Source organism: Cimex lectularius, unplaced genomic scaffold (assembly GCF_000648675.2).
Source record: "Cimex lectularius strain Harlan isolate CLEC.00 unplaced genomic scaffold, Clec_2.1 scaffold8, whole genome shotgun sequence".
Taxonomy (NCBI): domain Eukaryota; kingdom Metazoa; phylum Arthropoda; class Insecta; order Hemiptera; family Cimicidae; genus Cimex; species Cimex lectularius.
The window spans coordinates 850,704-869,121 of NW_019392656.1; the positions used below are offsets into that span (position 1 = coordinate 850,704).

Genomic DNA, 18,418 nt, shown 5'->3' on the forward strand with positions numbered 1-18,418 from the left:
TGATTGTGTTGGGGCTGAAGTGGAGTAGCTGTTGATACCTGTGAAGCCCAACCTCTTCAGCTGGACGGATGACTGAGGTTTGGCCCCAGACTGCTAACACCCAAGGTGCATAATTCTTACGGCCAGCCGGTAATTTATAGTAAATTAGAAAAGCTAAAGTTGCCGGTGGACTGTGGCACGTGACAGGCACAACTCTGTACACCATGTGCTTATATGAATCAGTAATCACTAGGTCAGCATTTTCTCAGTTAAGTTTGTATGAATTGTCTTTTTCTCAAGGATCTCTCATTAACAAATTGTACGTCCAATGACAATTTCTTTTATTACCCTTATAAAAAATTTTTATAGTGTATTCATCTTAATTGAAATTATAATTCTGAAGGAAAACTCCCAATCTCCAAAACAAATCGATGAATTTTTGAATTTCGGTTATAATTTTTTTTTTAATAAAAAGGACTCAAAACATGTTAAAAACTAGTGCATACATTAAAAAAAAGCTGACTACCAGGTCAGCTTAATGTATAATAGTACCAGCACATTCTACGCAAAAAATTAACTTGGGACCAAACTTACTTTTTCAATAAAATAGGCAATGTAAAAATAAAATTCATTGGGTAATATAAAAAACACATCATGTTTACACTGTTATTTAATAACATTTAAACAAATATCGCATACACATATTTTTTCTGTATCATTTTGTAAAAACAAATATATAAATTTATACATTTCATAATACTGGGCCACATTTTACTAACCTTTATAATTATAATAAATTAATTCACAATACATTACACATAACATATAACAAAAAAAGAGATTCGCTTCACAACAGAAAAAAGCTACAAGCTAATAAATTTAATTACTATTAAAAAAACATAAACACAAACAATTGAGTAGTAATAATATAAATTTATTCAATCTTGATAAAAATTTTACCAACAAATCATCTATATTCTACAACATGAGTTAAACTGTAGCTCAAAAAGTTAATCACTGACTAGAAATTATAAGATGAATTTTCTATTCGACAATACTTTTAACTTCCGAAAACCTTAATATAAAATAACATATATTAGACTAGTTAACACAATTACACTAACATACATTGGTACTACATAATTTTTAGTTCTTAGTTTAACACTTAAACCAAAAACGTAAGTTTCTTAATTTGTGACAAAAGTCTATATGTTTGTGGAACATATAAAATATTGGACGTAACAGTTTCTTTCATTGGCTCAATTTCCAAAATTGAATCCATTTTTATCTTTTTTTTTCCTTACACCTAAAAAGTTTTTTTTCAATCATCGTGCATTTTCATGAGGCACAATTAAAAAACCTTTTAATACCATTACCATTTTTTTGTACTTGCTTTAAATATACAAAAATATTCAATTTTACAAATTTGGTTACTGATTACCATTTTGTCAATTTACATTACATTTTTTTCTGTGAAAAATGTAATACATTTTGTGTTGTAGCTTGTGTAGCGAGTTATATATGATTTCTTAATTCACCATTTTTGATTCAAGATTAAATGTTTATATCAATAAAAAAAAGTTAGCAAATTATATTTCCCACAAAACTGATGAGAGATTCATATCCTGCATTTGCAACTTAATTTCAAATCTAATACTGAAAAAGGAACAAAAAAATCCGATTCAGGATGAAATTCAACTCATATTTAGTATATCTGGTCCCATAAATTATATATCATGGGAAGAAAAACATAAATAATGTCCACTTGATGGCAGTGGATACAGTTAAGAAGTGTTAAATTAATCTTACCCTATGTAAACTCTTTATCAATAAAATATACCTATAAAAACTTCAAAATAAAAACATACTTTAGTCGTCTTACGACTTATAAGTTTTACAACATTTCTGTTGGAATAAAACTGTTGATTTACTCAAAAAAATCACAGAATAGACAATACTGTTTTTTTGTTGTTTTTTGTTTTGTTTTTTTTTTACTTTAAAACTCTACTGTCGTTATGTTAGATATTCAGAAATTGATATTCGTACCATAAATAAAATGTAAACTATTACGTGGATATTGCATGAAGAATGGCACAATTCAAGAGTTTGAGACATCTCTAAGCCTCTTGTTCACCTTGGTCCTTTGTTGTCTTCTTCCTTAGAAACTTCCACAGATCCTTGAGGCGCCTCTCCTGATGTTCCCACCTGCGGAGAATCTGACAAACACAAATTCAAAACATGTCAAAACGTCGAATGAAAATTCATGGCTTAAATACCTTTTGTCGTGAGTTTTGTTAGCTTTTCTGGAAGGTCGGCTGTAGACGTAAGTGAGTGATCACCCATTATATCAGGCAAGGCATTGCGCCGTCCCGTTCTACCAGATGTCAAGAAATCGTCGACAAAATTTTTAGCATCTTCACCTGACTCCGACATTACTGTCAGCATCTTCAAAACTAAAATTAAAAACAATTTTAAATTAAATGTTAAGTAAGCTCCTATATTTATGCTATTTTTAGTTGATTTTGGTTCTTTAAAAAACCATTTTTTTTAAATTGTAGTAAGTCCGTGAATCTACTCTGAATGCTATAGCTATTTAGAGGTGATTTTGATTTTAAACTAACGTTTCATGTTGCTTTTATTAATGGGTAAATGTACAAGCAATAAGTGGCAAGAACCAGGCACTGTTTTACTTAGTGTTAGTCCTAATAACAATTTTTCATTAATTATAAAAATAATTTTTTTTTATACTACACACCACAGATGAAGAGGAACAAAAATATTACAACTTTTTCGTCTAAGCAAACATTAAAATCTGTGATTATTATTTAGATCCCAAAATATTTATTTTAAAAAATATATCAAGGATTAAACTTGGAAAAAATTAGGTTCTTACTGAATCAATTCTTACAACGAAATCAAACTAGCGGTTAAAAAAAAAAAAATGTGGTACAATCATTTTATTGTAAAGAATGAAGTCCTGAATTCAAATCTCATTTATAATGATCTGGGAGTCATCCAAACACAAAATTTGAAGTTATATTTTATCCCTCCACATTCTTGTTGAACTTAGTTTCCCACCTAGCGAGTTTAAAAATTTACATATTCCTTTACATAATTACATTTTTTCTTTTAATGCTTAGTCTGTAAAATTAAAAATAAACCACTTGATTAAAATGTAAAGGATTTTCATAACATTCACATTTTACAAAGGATAAAAATTTCAAAGCACGGTCATTCTGATCTGCCTATTTTCACTGGAGTCTTCTGTATGACACCATCTTCAGTGGTGAAAAAACAAAAAATCAAGTAAAAGAGTACAGTACTGACAAAATAACAAACAGACCAACCACCAAAGATGATTAAATATCAAAGTACAGTGCTCTCTCCCTAATTTGAACTATTTGGGGGAAAAAAGAGAGAGGGAGAGAAAGAAAGAAAGAAAGAAAGAAAGAGAGAGAGAGAGAGAGAGAGAGAGAGAGAGAGAAAGAGAGAGAGAAAAAGAAAGAGAGAGCGAGAGCCAACTTAGACTACATGAATTTTCGGTTCTTTTGTTCATCAAATCCTTTGCTACTAAAATGAAATATCAGTCCAGTCTACATTTTTCTTGTGTTAAGTGAAGTACTACTACTACTCTAAGTAAAGTGTGTACCTAACTGCTTACAAATTAGCAAAAAAAAAAAAAAAAGCAATGAAAAAAGTTAAATAATTTTTTTAAACTGACTTTTTAAAGAAAAATTGATGGTATATACATATTATAACAGGTTTAACGTTTTGTTTATGCATTAGTAAGAGTTATGATGAATTTTTTTCATATGTACGCATATTTTCAACACCTCTCTACTCCCAATTCTTCAGTAATCCAAATACTCCCCTGCAGCAATCAGTTTGGATTACGGAGAGAGCACTGTACAGGCAAACCAGTGAGAATAGGCCGAGAGATCAGATATTAAAGGTTCATCGCCACGCAGACCTCTCACAATATCTCACAAATTAAATATTAAAATTATTAGTAATTACTCCCATGCATAATAAATTTATCGATTAATTGTTTCAATACCAAATCAAAAACTGCACGTCATACAAACTTACAGAACAGATGTAAAAAAAATATTCATGAATTAATAAACAATGGTTGCATATAATCTTTCATTATTTTAAATTAAAAAACTCAAAAAATGTATTTACATCTTTACAAAAAGTATTTAAAAATACAGACATTATTTTTGTATTAGTGAAATCGAAGAGTTAAAGAAGGTTGAGTCCGTTATTCATTATTAAAAAAATAAAAATTGTGTAGGATTAGTAGATAGAAGATATTCCAGGTGCTAAAAAACAATGGATATCTTTTTAAGAATATATCTCTACTACATGCCACTCTTTTAAAGCACTTTCAATATTATATTTCCTCAGTGCAAGGCCATACAATCTAAGTACCGGCACCAGCAAGAAAACCTGACCAGAGTCTTGTACCTGATTTCCGATTAATGACCATTGTCTTCCTCTTTCGCCTGTGAGGAGAGCTTCGTCCTGGTTTTGTCATCTTTGGAATACCTATTTTCATAATTGGAAATGTTCACAGTTACTAATAAAATAATATATATAAATAAATTCTTCTTCTAGCTTTTGAAACAAATAATATTTTAAAAGTCAGAATATTAAGCTAGGTATTAATTATTATTATATCCATTTCTTAATTGGAGTTACTGATTCTGATAGTTTAACAAATAATTTAATTAAAAATCACAAATAAACCTAATAATCACCCATCACACAATATTAATCATTTTTGAAAAAAAAAAAATGTCCTAACAGTTTTAATTTTAATAAATACTAACAACCACCAGAAGTAATTCAACATGTAAATACAAAATAAAATATTTACCTATACTACGAATTCTTGTCTGCTCTTTTCTAATATAAAAAATACCTACAATAACAAAAGAATAAAATAAGTGCTTTGTTTAGCGACTGATGGTTCAATAAGTGATTGAAATAGTGAGGACCAATCAGGTTAGATGTATGTCAGAAAAACACCTTTTTCGTTTAATTGCTGACATTTCGTCCTTTATTCAGGCCATTTTTAAGACATAAAGTGTTGTATTATTCCTCACTACTTAAATCACAAATAGAATTTGGATCAGTTATTCTTTTTTTTTAAGTCTTGAATTTATGTCAAAATTGATATTGTACAAGGTCAAAACACAAAAGACATCAATATTTGAAACATCTAAATTGAGAAAGCCTTTATTTATTTAAAATCTTTTTAGGTGTTTTTTCAGGAACTTACAATCATTTCAAAATATCCTTTTATTATATCGATATAATAAAAGTATATTTTAAAATGAATGTGTTCCTGAAAAAACACCTAAAAAGATCTTAAAACAAGTGAACAACCAAGAAGAAAAGAATACATTTATTTCTTTATTTTTTAAATAGAAAAAACCAAGTTAATCAAGAACCAATTTAAAATCCTATAACTTCTCGCAGTCTACAAGCAATTCCACCTTTTGTAATTTACAATAAATTATTGGCAAGCCTCAAAAATCACCCACCTCGGGTATTGGCAGTCTAGGGTCAGACCTCGGTCTTATCCGTCCAGCCAACAAAGGTTAGGCTCCAAGGGGGTCCAATAGACCCCAACATTATCCGTCTCCCATTCTCACTCTCATTTTCCCCCAAATATATTATTTCTTTACAAATCTCCTCAGTTAGGATAGCCATTTTTTTCTGACACTCAGGCAACACTTAAGGCCTTGGACGAGGTAAAGGCAAAAAGCATATGAAGCAATGCCCTGGCAGAAGTCAGACACCAATGACTTGATCCTGGTATGGCAGAGGGTGGATATGTTAGTCAGAAAGGAGCCAATATGAATTCTCCAGGCTCTAAACCCTACTGACAAAAAAAAAAAAAAAAAAAAAAAAAAAAAAAAAAAAAAAAAAAAAAAAAAAATGGATCTTTATTGAGTCCAAAACCTGATAGAACAATCCTCCAGAGGCAAGAGAATTACTGGAGGGTAACCAAAAAGAACCAGGATTTTGGTTAGACCACTGACAGGGCACTGCTGCCTAAGAAGGCACAAGCACAGAATATGAGTACAGAAGAAGAAACACTGTGCAAATACTGCAAGTAAGAAGAGGAAATCACAGAATATATTTTATGTTTTTGTGAAGGTCTATGTAGGTGTAAATTCCCAGGTAGGTTATACATGCTATTTCTGAGGTCGCTCAAAGCATCTGCCCAGATGAGATCTTCTCAGCTTAAAACCACGCTTTTAAATTTTTTTTTACTTAAATCTATTGTTTCATTAAAGAAAACAACTCACTCAAAATGTGAGCTCTAAAAAGGATGAAATTGAACATATTTTCTTTATTTTTAATCTAAAAAGTGCAATAGAATTAGTTACACTATAAAAATAAACAAGTTACTATTAAATATTTTTAATCTAAAGAGCATAAAAGGATTAATAACACTTTATAAAGATTCAACTATTAATCTTTTCAACTAGTCATTACGGAAAATAATTTTTTTTAAAATCACAAATTCCATTAAACAAAATACATAACAGGCTTATATTATATTGAAGCTCATGTTAATCAACGATTTGGTAGTTGGCAAGTGTGCCCACTCCTACTGTAGCCTGTTCTGAATAAACAGTCGGCTGATAGTCGACCAACTTTCCAGTTGGAAGGCATTCAGACAGCCTATCCATGTTTAGTCAGGAAGGTACCAGCCGACTTAGAGTTGGTCGTGTGTGCACATCCCCACAACACTCAATGCTTAATAAGCATCAACTAAATAATTGACCAACTATAAATCTGCAGAATGTAATAGCCCTTACATCTAATTCCTAGAGAAATGTTAAATTTCAACGTTATTCGAGACAAAATAAGAAGTGTTTGTAACAACAATATATAAATATATATTACTTTAAGATATTATTTTTGATCGTTACGGCTGTTATACAATGTGAACAAATTCTGACTTACAATAAAAGGTTCAAATGTCATGTTTTTTCTTATATAACATTTGAACATTTAGCACTGTCTCGGGGGGTGCTCCACATGTGAAGGGCAAATTGTTCTCGGGAAGGAGAGAGGATGTGGACTTTTCAGGGGGCTTCTGTTGCCTTGTAAAATTTTTATCCACATCCTCATAATGCTACCGAAATTAGGTGTATACCCAAATGAGAAGCGGGTATATGGGGTAGTGCCTTTTGAGGGTGACCCGGATCAGTCAGTGTGGACCTTGCGATGGTGAAGGACCAACAAAATATTGACTGAATGCTTGTAAGACAGTCGAAAAAAATTAAGATTCAATGTTTCATTGAACATTTCAGTATTTGTCTGTTACGAAAGACTGATCTGATGGAAAGGTGAATTCAACCCAAAGGGTGAGTCTATCATATTTGTAGGTCTCAATTGAAATTATAACAGTAGAACTGTCAGAAATAACTGAAATGAACAACTGACTAGTGAATTTCATCCACAATCGTTTCATTTTAAAAATAAAAAAAAATGTTTTGTATCAACTAGCCAAGCTACCCCTTGGGAATTAGAAATTGGGTTCGACTCACCTTTTCTAACGATTGACGCATGTAAATAACTCCTGGCAATTCTGAAAAACGAAATCCCCTGTTGGGAGAGAGAAAAAAAGAACAATTTAAAGCTAAAAGACGGGCAAGATGAGAAATAAGTCGTTTCAATAAGTAATTACATGAGACGTCAGTAGAATGGGTCAACGTCTGATGAAGGCTGGCCTGGGGCCCCTAGGGCTGAACCTGAAATGGGAGTTTTCAGGTTTAACTGGGGGAAGTTGGTGGGGAGAAACCATCATCATCACACGCCTCCCAATTCAATCTACACTACTACTACTATATGTCTTTATTCTTAAATATATAAATAATATATATTAATAATAAATAAATAATGCATATACAAAGTATACAAATCGGCAATATATATTACAAAACAAGAAAAACGCTCCTCATGGTAAAAAATTAATAACTAAAATCTTCTGAGTATTTACAAATAATTATAATTAGTATTTACAAAATACTAAAAAAGAATATATACTTTCTTCAAAAATTTCAGTAATGTAATAAAAGAACGTAATTGAATAGTAAGAGCAGAAATATAATTGCAAATTTTTAAAAACAAATTTTTAAAAAAACTTTCTTATAAACTCAATTTTCCTCCGAACTCTGCCTATCCTGGAATCCGCTCTCAATTTAAACTTTTTGAACTGGCACTAAGAAGGGATTACTTTGATATTTTGTATTTAAATTATTAAACCATCTCATTGATAGTTTTTTTCCTCTCTCAGCTGCAGCTACACGTCCCTTCGCACTCTCTCAAAACCCACACAAATTATTTTATATTGCATTTCAAAGCTCTAACTACATGCTCTCTTCTTCTTTACATATGATCAAAAGTAACAACATCTGCGATAGCATTGATCTTCAATAGTTCTGTGCAATCTGTGAAAAACCATATTCTACAATCCTACTCTAGTTGAATTTTCTTACCAATTTATATATTTTTTAAATGCTTTTATATTTCATACTGTTAAAAGTTTATTACACTTTATTTCATTTGCTGGTTCACCTAAACCTTGCACTCTAATCTTATTATAAATCCACAAAGAGCATTATTTTCATTAAATATGCACCTAAATATTGTAGTTTCAATTGTCTTTCAGCTTTATTTTGTTTCCTTTGCCTTAATTTACTTGTCTTTTTGTTTTTGTTGTTGTTGTTGTTCAGTTTTTACTCTTTGAATTGTACTACTACGCAGAAAACAAATTCTTTGAGTAAGTAGAAATACTTTGATTGAATATATTTTATTCTATTCTACAACCCTACTCTAGTTGAATTTTCTTATCAATTTATATATTTTTTAAATGCTTTTATATTTCATACTGTTAAAAGTTTATTACAATTTATTTCATTTGCTGGTTCACCTAAATCTTGCACTCTAGGTTTATTATAAATCTACAAAGAGCATTATTTTCATTAAATATGCACCTAAATATTGTAGTTTCAATTGTCTTTCAACTTTATTTTGTTTCCTTTGCCTTAATTTACTTGTCTTTTTGTTTTTGTTGTTGTTCAGTTTTTACTCTTTGAATTGTACTACTACGCAGAAAACAAACTCTTTGAGTAAGTAGAAATACTTTGATTGAATATATTTTATTCTATTCTACAACCCTACTCTAATTGAATTTTCTTATCAATTTATATATTTTTTTAAATGCTTTTATATTTCATACTGTTAAAAGTTTATTACAATTTATTTCATTTGCTGGTTCACCTAAACCTTGCACTCTAGTCTTATTATAAATCTACAAATAGCATTATTTTAATTAAATATGCACCTAAATATTGTAGTTTCAATTGTCTTTCAGCTTTATTTTGTTTCCTTTGCCTTAATTTACTTGTCTTTTTGTTTTTGTTGTTGTTCAGTTTTTACTCTTTGAATTGTACTACTATGCAGAAAACAAACACTTTGAGTAAGTAGAAATATTTTGATTGAATATAAAAAATATGTTTTGCATTGTATAAATTCACTTTCTTCCACATCCTACATGTATTTGTTAAATTTAAACAATGTCTGTATATCCCAGGCCCTGAAGATGATCTCAATAAAGATCGAAACGTTGGCACGATAAAGAAAATGTTTTTCTGAAACCTACATCACACCAGAACACATCTCACGATTTCCGAATAATTTATCATTTATATTTACCATTTATAATATTACCATGTATATATATATGCTTATTCTTTTTGTATATATACATATTTTATTTTTATTTTTTTGTTATTGTAAAATGTCTTTTTATATTGGATTTCGATCTGTCAATAATAAATAATTTTAAAAAAAATTGTACATCACTTGTTTATGATTACCTATAATGCACATAACTCAATCAATAAAATAAAGTAAATGGAAATAATAAAAGTAAATAATAATGATGTACATTATACACTAGAAGTGATAATAGTAAAAAACAATAATAATAAATGTTTATGATAATTATTGGGAGTAGGCCAAAGGACAGTGATAATATTGGAACAAAGGTGGCAGTACATTGCTACATTTAGATACACTCAGCCGTCCCCCCCCATTGGTTCTCCAAAACGCATGCAGTAGATTTGAGTAGAAGCTTTCTATGGAGTAAGAAACTGTCTGAATTGGCCATAGCTGTGCAATGTTGTCTCTGTATTGTCACAAATGGACCATCTAACTAGCCCCAAACCATCTCTCCACAGTTCAACTCTGCAGATGTTGTTCCGATCTAAGGAAAAGCCCAAGTTTAAACTACATTATATGCCTTTTTATTTCCTTAAACAAATACATTTCTTTATATACAATCTGCTTGGCAAGGATCCTCGGGAATCTACTTTTGGGTAAAAATTCTGATTATGTAATCGAAGTGAAGTTGTCTGAGCATAGAGGAAGGCTGTGGGGGTGTACTGGGGCATCCTAAACAGCCTCCTGATGCTGAAGAACTGCAGAAACCCCTCTACCTGTTCAAACATCTCTCCTCCCCAAACCCTAGCACCATAGTACAAAATAGACCTGCTGACTGAGTTAAATATTTTTAGCTTAGTCGGGTATGCAATATCACAGTTGTCTATAAGAGTCCTCCAGATAGAATTTAGTCCCATCCTTGCTCTACTCACCACATCCATAACATGTTTGTTCATTGACAGTGTTGGAATGAGTCGGATTCCCAAATACCTATACTAATTCACCACCTCTATCTCATCACTTTCGAAATACTACTTCTCACTCTTCGCAGGTCTACCCCCATTTCTGAACACCATCCCTAACAAATGAACACACATTTTACATATAATTGGGAGAGGTGGACTTTTTCAGATATCTCAATGTTATGATTTTTATCCACATCTCTAAAAAGGCCTATCATATTGGATCTAAAATTAAAAAAATTTGATGCCTGAGTACACCAGAGGGTAAGTCCCTTCATTGCAACCAGGTTGGTGGCTTCTGGTTCCTTGAGGACACATCCCTCTCAGTGTTTGTTCTTTGGCTAATGTGTACTAACAAGGAAAAAAAATGCACCTAAAATTGCGTATTCTACTTATAAAAAAACTACTTTAGAATCAATAGCTCAAAATAAAACAAACAGCTTGAAAAGATTCAAGTATAAAATACTATGCTTAATACAAATCATTTATACAATCTGTAAATCATCATTATACATTACAATAAATAATATTAAAACTAGAAGTTTCACCAAACAACTAAGAAATAGCGTTAGGAACTTTCTTGAACATTAAAGAATCATATGATAATATTCCTTTTGATTAAATAGTCACATCACTGAGACAGAGAGGAACTGTCAAAACCTGCTACAGAAGGAATTAATGCTAAAAAGCAAAAAAGTTCAGGCCTTTGTGTTCTACGATAAATTAGAAATCTATATGGATAATATCTGAATATAATAGCATGATCAATTTTCTTTGGTTTCCAATTTCAACCCCACCGGCTCCACATTCTGTTCCAATGCTCGCAATAAACATGAAAACAAAAATGGGCTTGAAATTTTCCCATGCATGACTTCTGAAATGTTATGTCATTTAGAGTGATCTCATGTAACGGACCAGACACAATGCCGGATCAGCATGAATTCACTGACTCTCAGACCACCTAGTATTTAGAGTGATTGTTGAAAATATTCATAACCATTTTAGCATTGCATATAACTTCATTAAATTTGATGGTCCGCTTGGCCAATTACACCTTCAATTAATTACGGTTTTCAGTTGAGATAAAAAAGTCAATGGCACGAGCGGGATTCGAACCCACGATCTTCGGCTTGATACGCCGCTGCTCTACCACTTGAGCTATCGTGAAAAGTGGCAAAAAGGAGGGAAAATTCAAAAGGTGTGGTTGAGATGGGAAGTTGGTGTCTGAGTGGATCGAGGTCACGATAGCTCAAGTGGTAGACCAGCGGCGTATCAAGCCGAAGATTGTGGGTTCGAATCCCGTTCATGCCGTTGACTTTTTTATCTCAACTGAAAACCTTAATTAATTGCATATAACCTAAATACTAGCGATTAACTTCCCATTATTTTTCATTCTAAATAATTTTTCATAAGGCACAGAGTATGGAATACCACAAAAATTATCAAATAAATAGAACCCTTTTCTTTTTCATGGTGTTAACTGAAAACATTATTTACACAACCTCTACTGCTTCTAAAGCATCCCTGTTCTTCTGGGATAAAAATTCTTAATATATTTAGATTATACATATTATATATTATGTATGAATTTAAGGGGGAAAAGTTTTCTTTGTGTTAATTATACCAATCAAGTCCAAACTTGTGTAATAATAACTGAATAAGTCAAATCGTTTATTTAATTTTGTGTTAAAAGACAAAGGTTTTCAAACTTGCTTAGTTTTTCAAGTACTTACCAAAGTAAAAAGATAAGATGAGTAGAAAGAATATTTAATTTTCTTATAACTTCGTTTAATAAAGTAATTTTGAGCTGTTATTCATCAGATTTGTCAATTTTATTTCTACATTTTGATTTTTTAAACAATTTTTAAAGATGACTAGTATTCTTACGCATAATCCTTTATCTTTGAAACTCAGTGTATTTGGAGGTAACATCACTAAATTGTAAATACGGGGTAGGTTAAATTTTGTTGTAAAATTCAAAGCTTTTTGTGATGTGAAACCATTTGTTCCTAAATTGAGCAGGGTGGCGCAATTTTACATGGCCTGACTGCTAGTGAAAATGAGGAGGCAGCAGAGACAGAAGACTCTAGAACTTGGTGTTATTCTTCTACTCACCGAGCTGTTCAACATTGGTTTTGATGCTATTCCACCTATTACACTATTTACCATTATTGGGCAGGTCAGAGACGTTGATTAACATGGATTTATTTGCAATAATTTGTTTTTAAAAAATTGGTGACAGATAAAATGTTTACCATCACTGAAAAGCTTCATCTTGAGAGATTTCATCGTTGACATTGCGATGGGTGTAATGATCACGGTTTCTCTGAAAGATGCTCACCTTCAAGGAATGTTTTATGATAATAATAAAACTTTTTGTTATGGGAAAATGGGTATTGCTAGACAGTCCGCTGAACTTTAAGCCCATTAAACTAATCCATACTGCTTAGTGGTCATAATTGACTACATTCATCTTTCTAAGGTTTTTGGTTGAGAAGAAAAATTAGTGTCACGAGCAGGATTCGAACCCTCGGCCTTCGGCTCAGTACGCTGCTGCTTGAACCACTTGAGCTATCGTGACTTCACTTCCCTCATACACCAATTAATATAGTCAATTATGACCAATAACCAATATGGATTAATTTAATAATTAAAATAAGTAATTACTTCACTAACAGTTCACCATGGTCACTTCATAAGTCGTTGAAAATCGAATTGATTACACGACATTTAATTTTTTTTTAAATTAAATTTATTAATTAAAACTTGTCTTATTAATAAATCAATCATTAATTTTAAATATTATTATAGAATAAATAAATGTTTACATTCTTATAAACCCATTGGTACAATAAGATTTAATTTCACTATCCACTAATTTTTAACTACGCTAGTTCATATGACTTTGTTCTTTTTAATCTATTGACAGTGTTTTGGTTATGTAGTAGTTTGGTCGCTTCCACATTCTCTTGCTGGCTGAGGCGAGTCTAGTGTTTAGCGGCAAATCTTTGTATTTCCGCCATGACCTCAGGGATGTTAAGATCCCTATGTAAGTCCTTATTCCTTATGCACCAAGGTGCATTGACCAAGTTACGTAAGATTTTATTTTGGAGTGTTAGTATGATTTTGATATTGCCGTGTTTGTTTCAACCCCATAGTTGAATACCATATGTCCACATAAGCTTTAGGACTTGTTTGTATTTTATTTTGTATAGCAAGGCTAGAGCCACATCCTATCAAACTTGTTATCTATACCTTAAACCTATTTCTGCTTTTTTTTTTCTTCACATGTTCTTTCTATCTCAGCTTGGCGTCTAAGGTCATAACCAGATACTTAGCTGTATCGCTGTATTGTATAGTAGTTCTATCGATTTTGAGCAACGGAACATGATACACTGTGAGTAGGAACTATCCTTTTAAAAAGTATTGATACACTTTTTTGTTTGTAAAGATTAGATGAACTGATTTATGCTGATTTAGCTTGATTTTCCATTCTTTTGCCCATTTGTTTATTTTATTACCAGCATTTTGAAGGATTTTGGTTGAATGGTTGATAGTCGATCCTACTGATATCACCGCTGTTTCATCTGCAAACGTTGCAATTTTTATTCCATCTATTTTCGAAAAATCACTGGTTTATAACAAGTAAAGAAGTGGACCTAATATGCTACCTTGTGGCACTCCTGCATTTATCGTTTTTAATTTTGAATATTGATTTTCTTGTTTGACTCTAAACAGTCTGTCAGTCAGGTCGGAACTGATAATATCGACATACTGCTCTGGTAGATATTTGAAAATATGTCCAAAAAGGGGGAAAAGTCGAATGTTTGTAGGTTGAAATGGTGAGTTGGTGTCTGAGGGGATCGAAGTCACGATAGCTCAAGTGGTGAGAGCAGCGGCGTATTGAGCTGAAGGTCATTTTGACACTAATCTTTCATCTCAATCAAAAACCTTAGATAAAATGAATAATTAATTTAAGCCCATTGTTCACTGTTTTATGATTTGCCAGTATTTAATACAGCATACATTTGATATACATTGATAATACTTTAAGGAGTTTGCCCTTTCATTTATATGCGATCTTTGATTATAAAAAGTTTAACATTTAACATTTAGTTTGCCAAATATTTAAAGATGAGATGATGTATCAACCTGTTTGTTGAACAACTTGAACAAAAGGATCTTCAGTGAGGTCACAACAGAAACGACAATTGTTTAAGTTTTTGCCGAGCTTTCGACGATTATAATATCATTGTTTCAGGGCTTTACCTCGATGAATGTTGAAATATATCTGGAGAGCAAGAAACTGCATTTATAATAAGATTAATTAAAATTAGGTGAAGCTCAGCATCTCAGTTACACATTACTATAAGTACATGTCTGTTTTTCATTAAAAAAATAATAAAATTATTATTTTTTACTCAGGTACATTAGAATATCACAGATTAAGATTAGTTAAGCTTTTTTAAATTGTACTACAAGTTTGCCAAATATTTGTTTAAATTTAATTATTTTTATAACACGTGTTATGTTTATAACACCCCCCATAGTTATGGAGTTCCACAGCAAGGATCACAACTCAACAGAATGTTAAATTTAATTATATTTTGATTGTCTGTTATCTTCCTGGTCTGACTTTTTCACAGGGTCACACTATAAACATAATCATTTTCCAATGCTTTATTATCAGGTGGGCTAGGTGCAAGTCTCTGTCTCAGATTCAGTCCCTCATAGGATGATTCTTCCGAGTATGCCAAGAGTCAGACTACTCCGACTGTGGGAGGAGTACCATAAAGCAGTATGCTTGGACGAATTCTGTACCTACTCTATACCTCAGACATCCCAATTACACCCTGTACCCTCCAATGGCACAGCTGTTCTTTCCTCTGATCAGTGTTCCAGGCACATGTCCAGCAAATTGCAGAATGGAATATACTGCAGAGGGTAAAGAATAATTAAAATAAATGCATCTATGGTACATTTACCCTAACATAATATTCCTCAACAATAATTCTATCATTGAAAACCAACTCTGTTTAACTGGGAACTGATACGTTCAAATAAAAAGACGGGAACTGGAATGAGACTTCTGACTTCTCTATAAACTACTTGGATACAAATCTTAACATGTTGACAAAAACACACTGACACTACAAAACACTACTAAAACCGATTTGGACATATGGACTGGAACTATGTGGCACTGCTACCCCTACCAATATCCAAAGAATTCTTTTCTTATAATCCAAAGTTCTCAGAATCAAAGTCAACGCTCCCTAATATCTCCAATACCACCATCTACAATGACCTCAAAATCGTTCGTAAATAAATTAGTCACCTAAATTTTCCAGGCTGTATAAAAAACCCTCTGCTCAACCCAACCCATGCCCAACATAATCCATCACTATAATCCCATGATGAACCTGGGACCTCCTTGCCAAGGACTAGCCTTTAAGTAAAATTGGGAGAGCAACAAACTTCCCTCAAGACATTTCTAAAAATCCAGGTTGTGGAGGCAGGAAAGTATACGTATGATTTGGAGGACCAGTTTTTTTAACTTTGGAATTTGGGAAAGGTGAACAGATGTTATAAAGGCAAAGTTTAAAAAAGCCAAGGATAAATTGAACCAACTATTGAAAATGGTGAACAGAAAAGACAAATCCCGTTCAGGCAGACCAGGATGATCAGGGACAATTAAACAATAGGCTCATCATCTCTCTTACCCTTCAGAACTTAAGTTTAATCAGAATATAAAAATAATTGTGCCTGCCTCTTTTTGTTTCTAGGCGTTATTGTACGTCGGTATTGTCGAATTGCCCTGGGAGCCATGGGAGATATGCATCAGTGCAGACAAAGTTTGGAAACAAAGAGATTTTAAGCCATTATTATGGGCGAACTTTGTCCACGGAGACGACATGCACCTTTATTACAACATGGTTTCATTCCTTGTAAAAGGCAGAACGCTGGAATCTAGGTATGGTAGTGCCAATTTTGCATTTTTACTCGGATTTCTCACTGTAATGACATCAGGCCTGTATGTTGGCCTTTCAATTATGGGTGCTGAGCTTATGGGAGATAAAAGAATCCTATCGTCATGCGCTGTTGGTTTTTCAGGTATTCCCATGGTGTTTTTTTCCCATCTTACTTTATATTTAATTATATTAATTTTAATTACAGGTGTCATATTTGCCCTTAAATTAATAACCACCATTGAAAATCCTAAAGGCTATACTCGTGTTGGTGATTTTAATGTTCCAACTCGCTACGCCGCCTGGGCTGAATTGATCGCCATCTACGTTCTTGTACCAAATTCATCTTTCCTTGGCCATTTTGCTGGAATCTTGGCTGGACTGTTATACATGAAAACACCTTTACAAAACATTATCGATGGCCTCATATCATCAATAACAGGTAAATTTTTTTACTTAACAAAATAAAATACAGTGAAACCCTTCCTAACAGGCACCCCGCTCTATAGCGACCACCACCCTTTTTACAGTTACCCAGTTTTACATTCCCAGCAAAAAAGATAGGTTGTCTATATATTTTAAACCCCTCCATAAGTCATGTGTTGGTAGTAATCCATTTTTGTACATTAAATAGGTACATTTTGGAAATCTCTTTCGTGTAGAAACAAATCGTTCTGGCATTTGATGGCTCTTTTTCTTTTCTTTTTGTTTCCTATTTTTTTCTAGAAATTAAATTTGTCTTTATAATTTTTGTTTCTTCTTCAAAAAGTTCTCTTTCGCATAGGAACCAAATATTTTTGCCTCTCTACTCTAACCACCACCCCTATTTTTTTGGTCTGTTATTGGCTAAATGGGCACATTTTGGCTCCCAAGTCTCAACTGCATTTTATGTTACTCCACTTCATGCAACTGTAATTACAAAAAAAGATTCACCTTGGTGAATGAATCAAGAATGCATCACAAGGTTATACCTTTTTTATTTATTTATAAGATATATATTTCATGGAAATATATAAAATATTTTGTATTATATACAACATAACATTTTTTTTATTTTCAAAACATCTATTTTAAACTCTTCCTGAATGGGCACCCCTGCAATAATGGACAAAAACATTTCCTACTTGCCTGTTTGTTATACAGGGATTTCACTGTATCCTCTATAACTATAAAATTAACTAAATTATGCAATTCATTAATTTCAGGACGTAATATTTACCATCCTCAAATTTCAAGTGAAGATTACGCTGAATACTACTACGAAAATTATTACAGATAACATAGAGGAGTTTCTTCAATATTAAATTATTTTTTGTACATTAATAAAACAAATAAATAAATGAAGTACAAAAAGGTTTGGAAAGCAAAAAATGGGAATATGCGCATTCAAAACTCTAAAAAAAAAAAAAATGAAGTATACTTCTCTGAAGCTCTCCACGGCCATTTTATTTGTCGCCGAGAATCAAATAGATTACATGACATTTGAAAAATGGCAAAAAAGAAGGGAAAATTCAAAAGGTGGGTTGAGATGGGGAGTTGGTATCCGAGTGGATCGAAGTCACGATAGCTCAAGTAGTAGAGCAGCGGCGTATTTAGCTGAAGGTCGTGGGTTCGAATCCATCCTGTGACAAACTTTTTTTTATCTAAACCAAAACCTTAATTAAAGATTAATTAATTGAAAAGAATTTATTTGGTCAAGCGGACCACGAAACCTAATAAATATAAAAAAATTTAAACACTAAAGAAAAGAAGACT

At 32.1% G+C, this 18,418-nt stretch overlaps 2 protein-coding genes across 3 annotated transcripts; one reads left to right on the forward strand and one right to left on the reverse strand.

Annotated features, from left to right (window-relative positions):
• Positions 1 to 1,107: 1,107 nt before the first annotated feature.
• On the reverse strand, positions 1,108 to 7,777 carry LOC106669654 (cAMP-dependent protein kinase inhibitor beta-like). Of its 2 annotated transcripts, XM_014399280.2 has the most exons (6): positions 7,694 to 7,777; positions 7,554 to 7,611; positions 4,862 to 4,906; positions 4,450 to 4,530; positions 2,256 to 2,432; positions 1,108 to 2,195 (listed from the first exon to the last, which is right to left on the reverse strand). In XM_014399280.2, exons 4-6 carry the CDS (start codon positions 4,517 to 4,519, stop codon positions 2,110 to 2,112), a joined length of 333 nt encoding a protein of 110 aa, XP_014254766.1. In that variant the 5' UTR covers positions 4,520 to 4,530; positions 4,862 to 4,906; positions 7,554 to 7,611; positions 7,694 to 7,777; the 3' UTR covers positions 1,108 to 2,109. The 2 variants fall into 2 exon arrangements, with proteins under 2 accessions (XP_014254766.1, XP_024080428.1); XM_024224660.1 differs by lacking the exon at positions 4,862 to 4,906.
• Positions 7,778 to 12,582: 4,805 nt separating this feature from the next.
• Positions 12,583 to 18,017, forward strand: LOC106669753 (rhomboid-related protein 4-like). The gene is made up of 4 exons (XM_014399448.2): positions 12,583 to 12,873; positions 16,481 to 16,808; positions 16,872 to 17,105; positions 17,869 to 18,017. The coding sequence occupies exons 1-4, from the start codon at positions 12,754 to 12,756 to the stop codon at positions 17,940 to 17,942; spliced, it is 756 nt and encodes a 251-aa protein (XP_014254934.1). The 5' UTR covers positions 12,583 to 12,753; the 3' UTR covers positions 17,943 to 18,017.
• Positions 18,018 to 18,418: the final 401 nt, after the last annotated feature.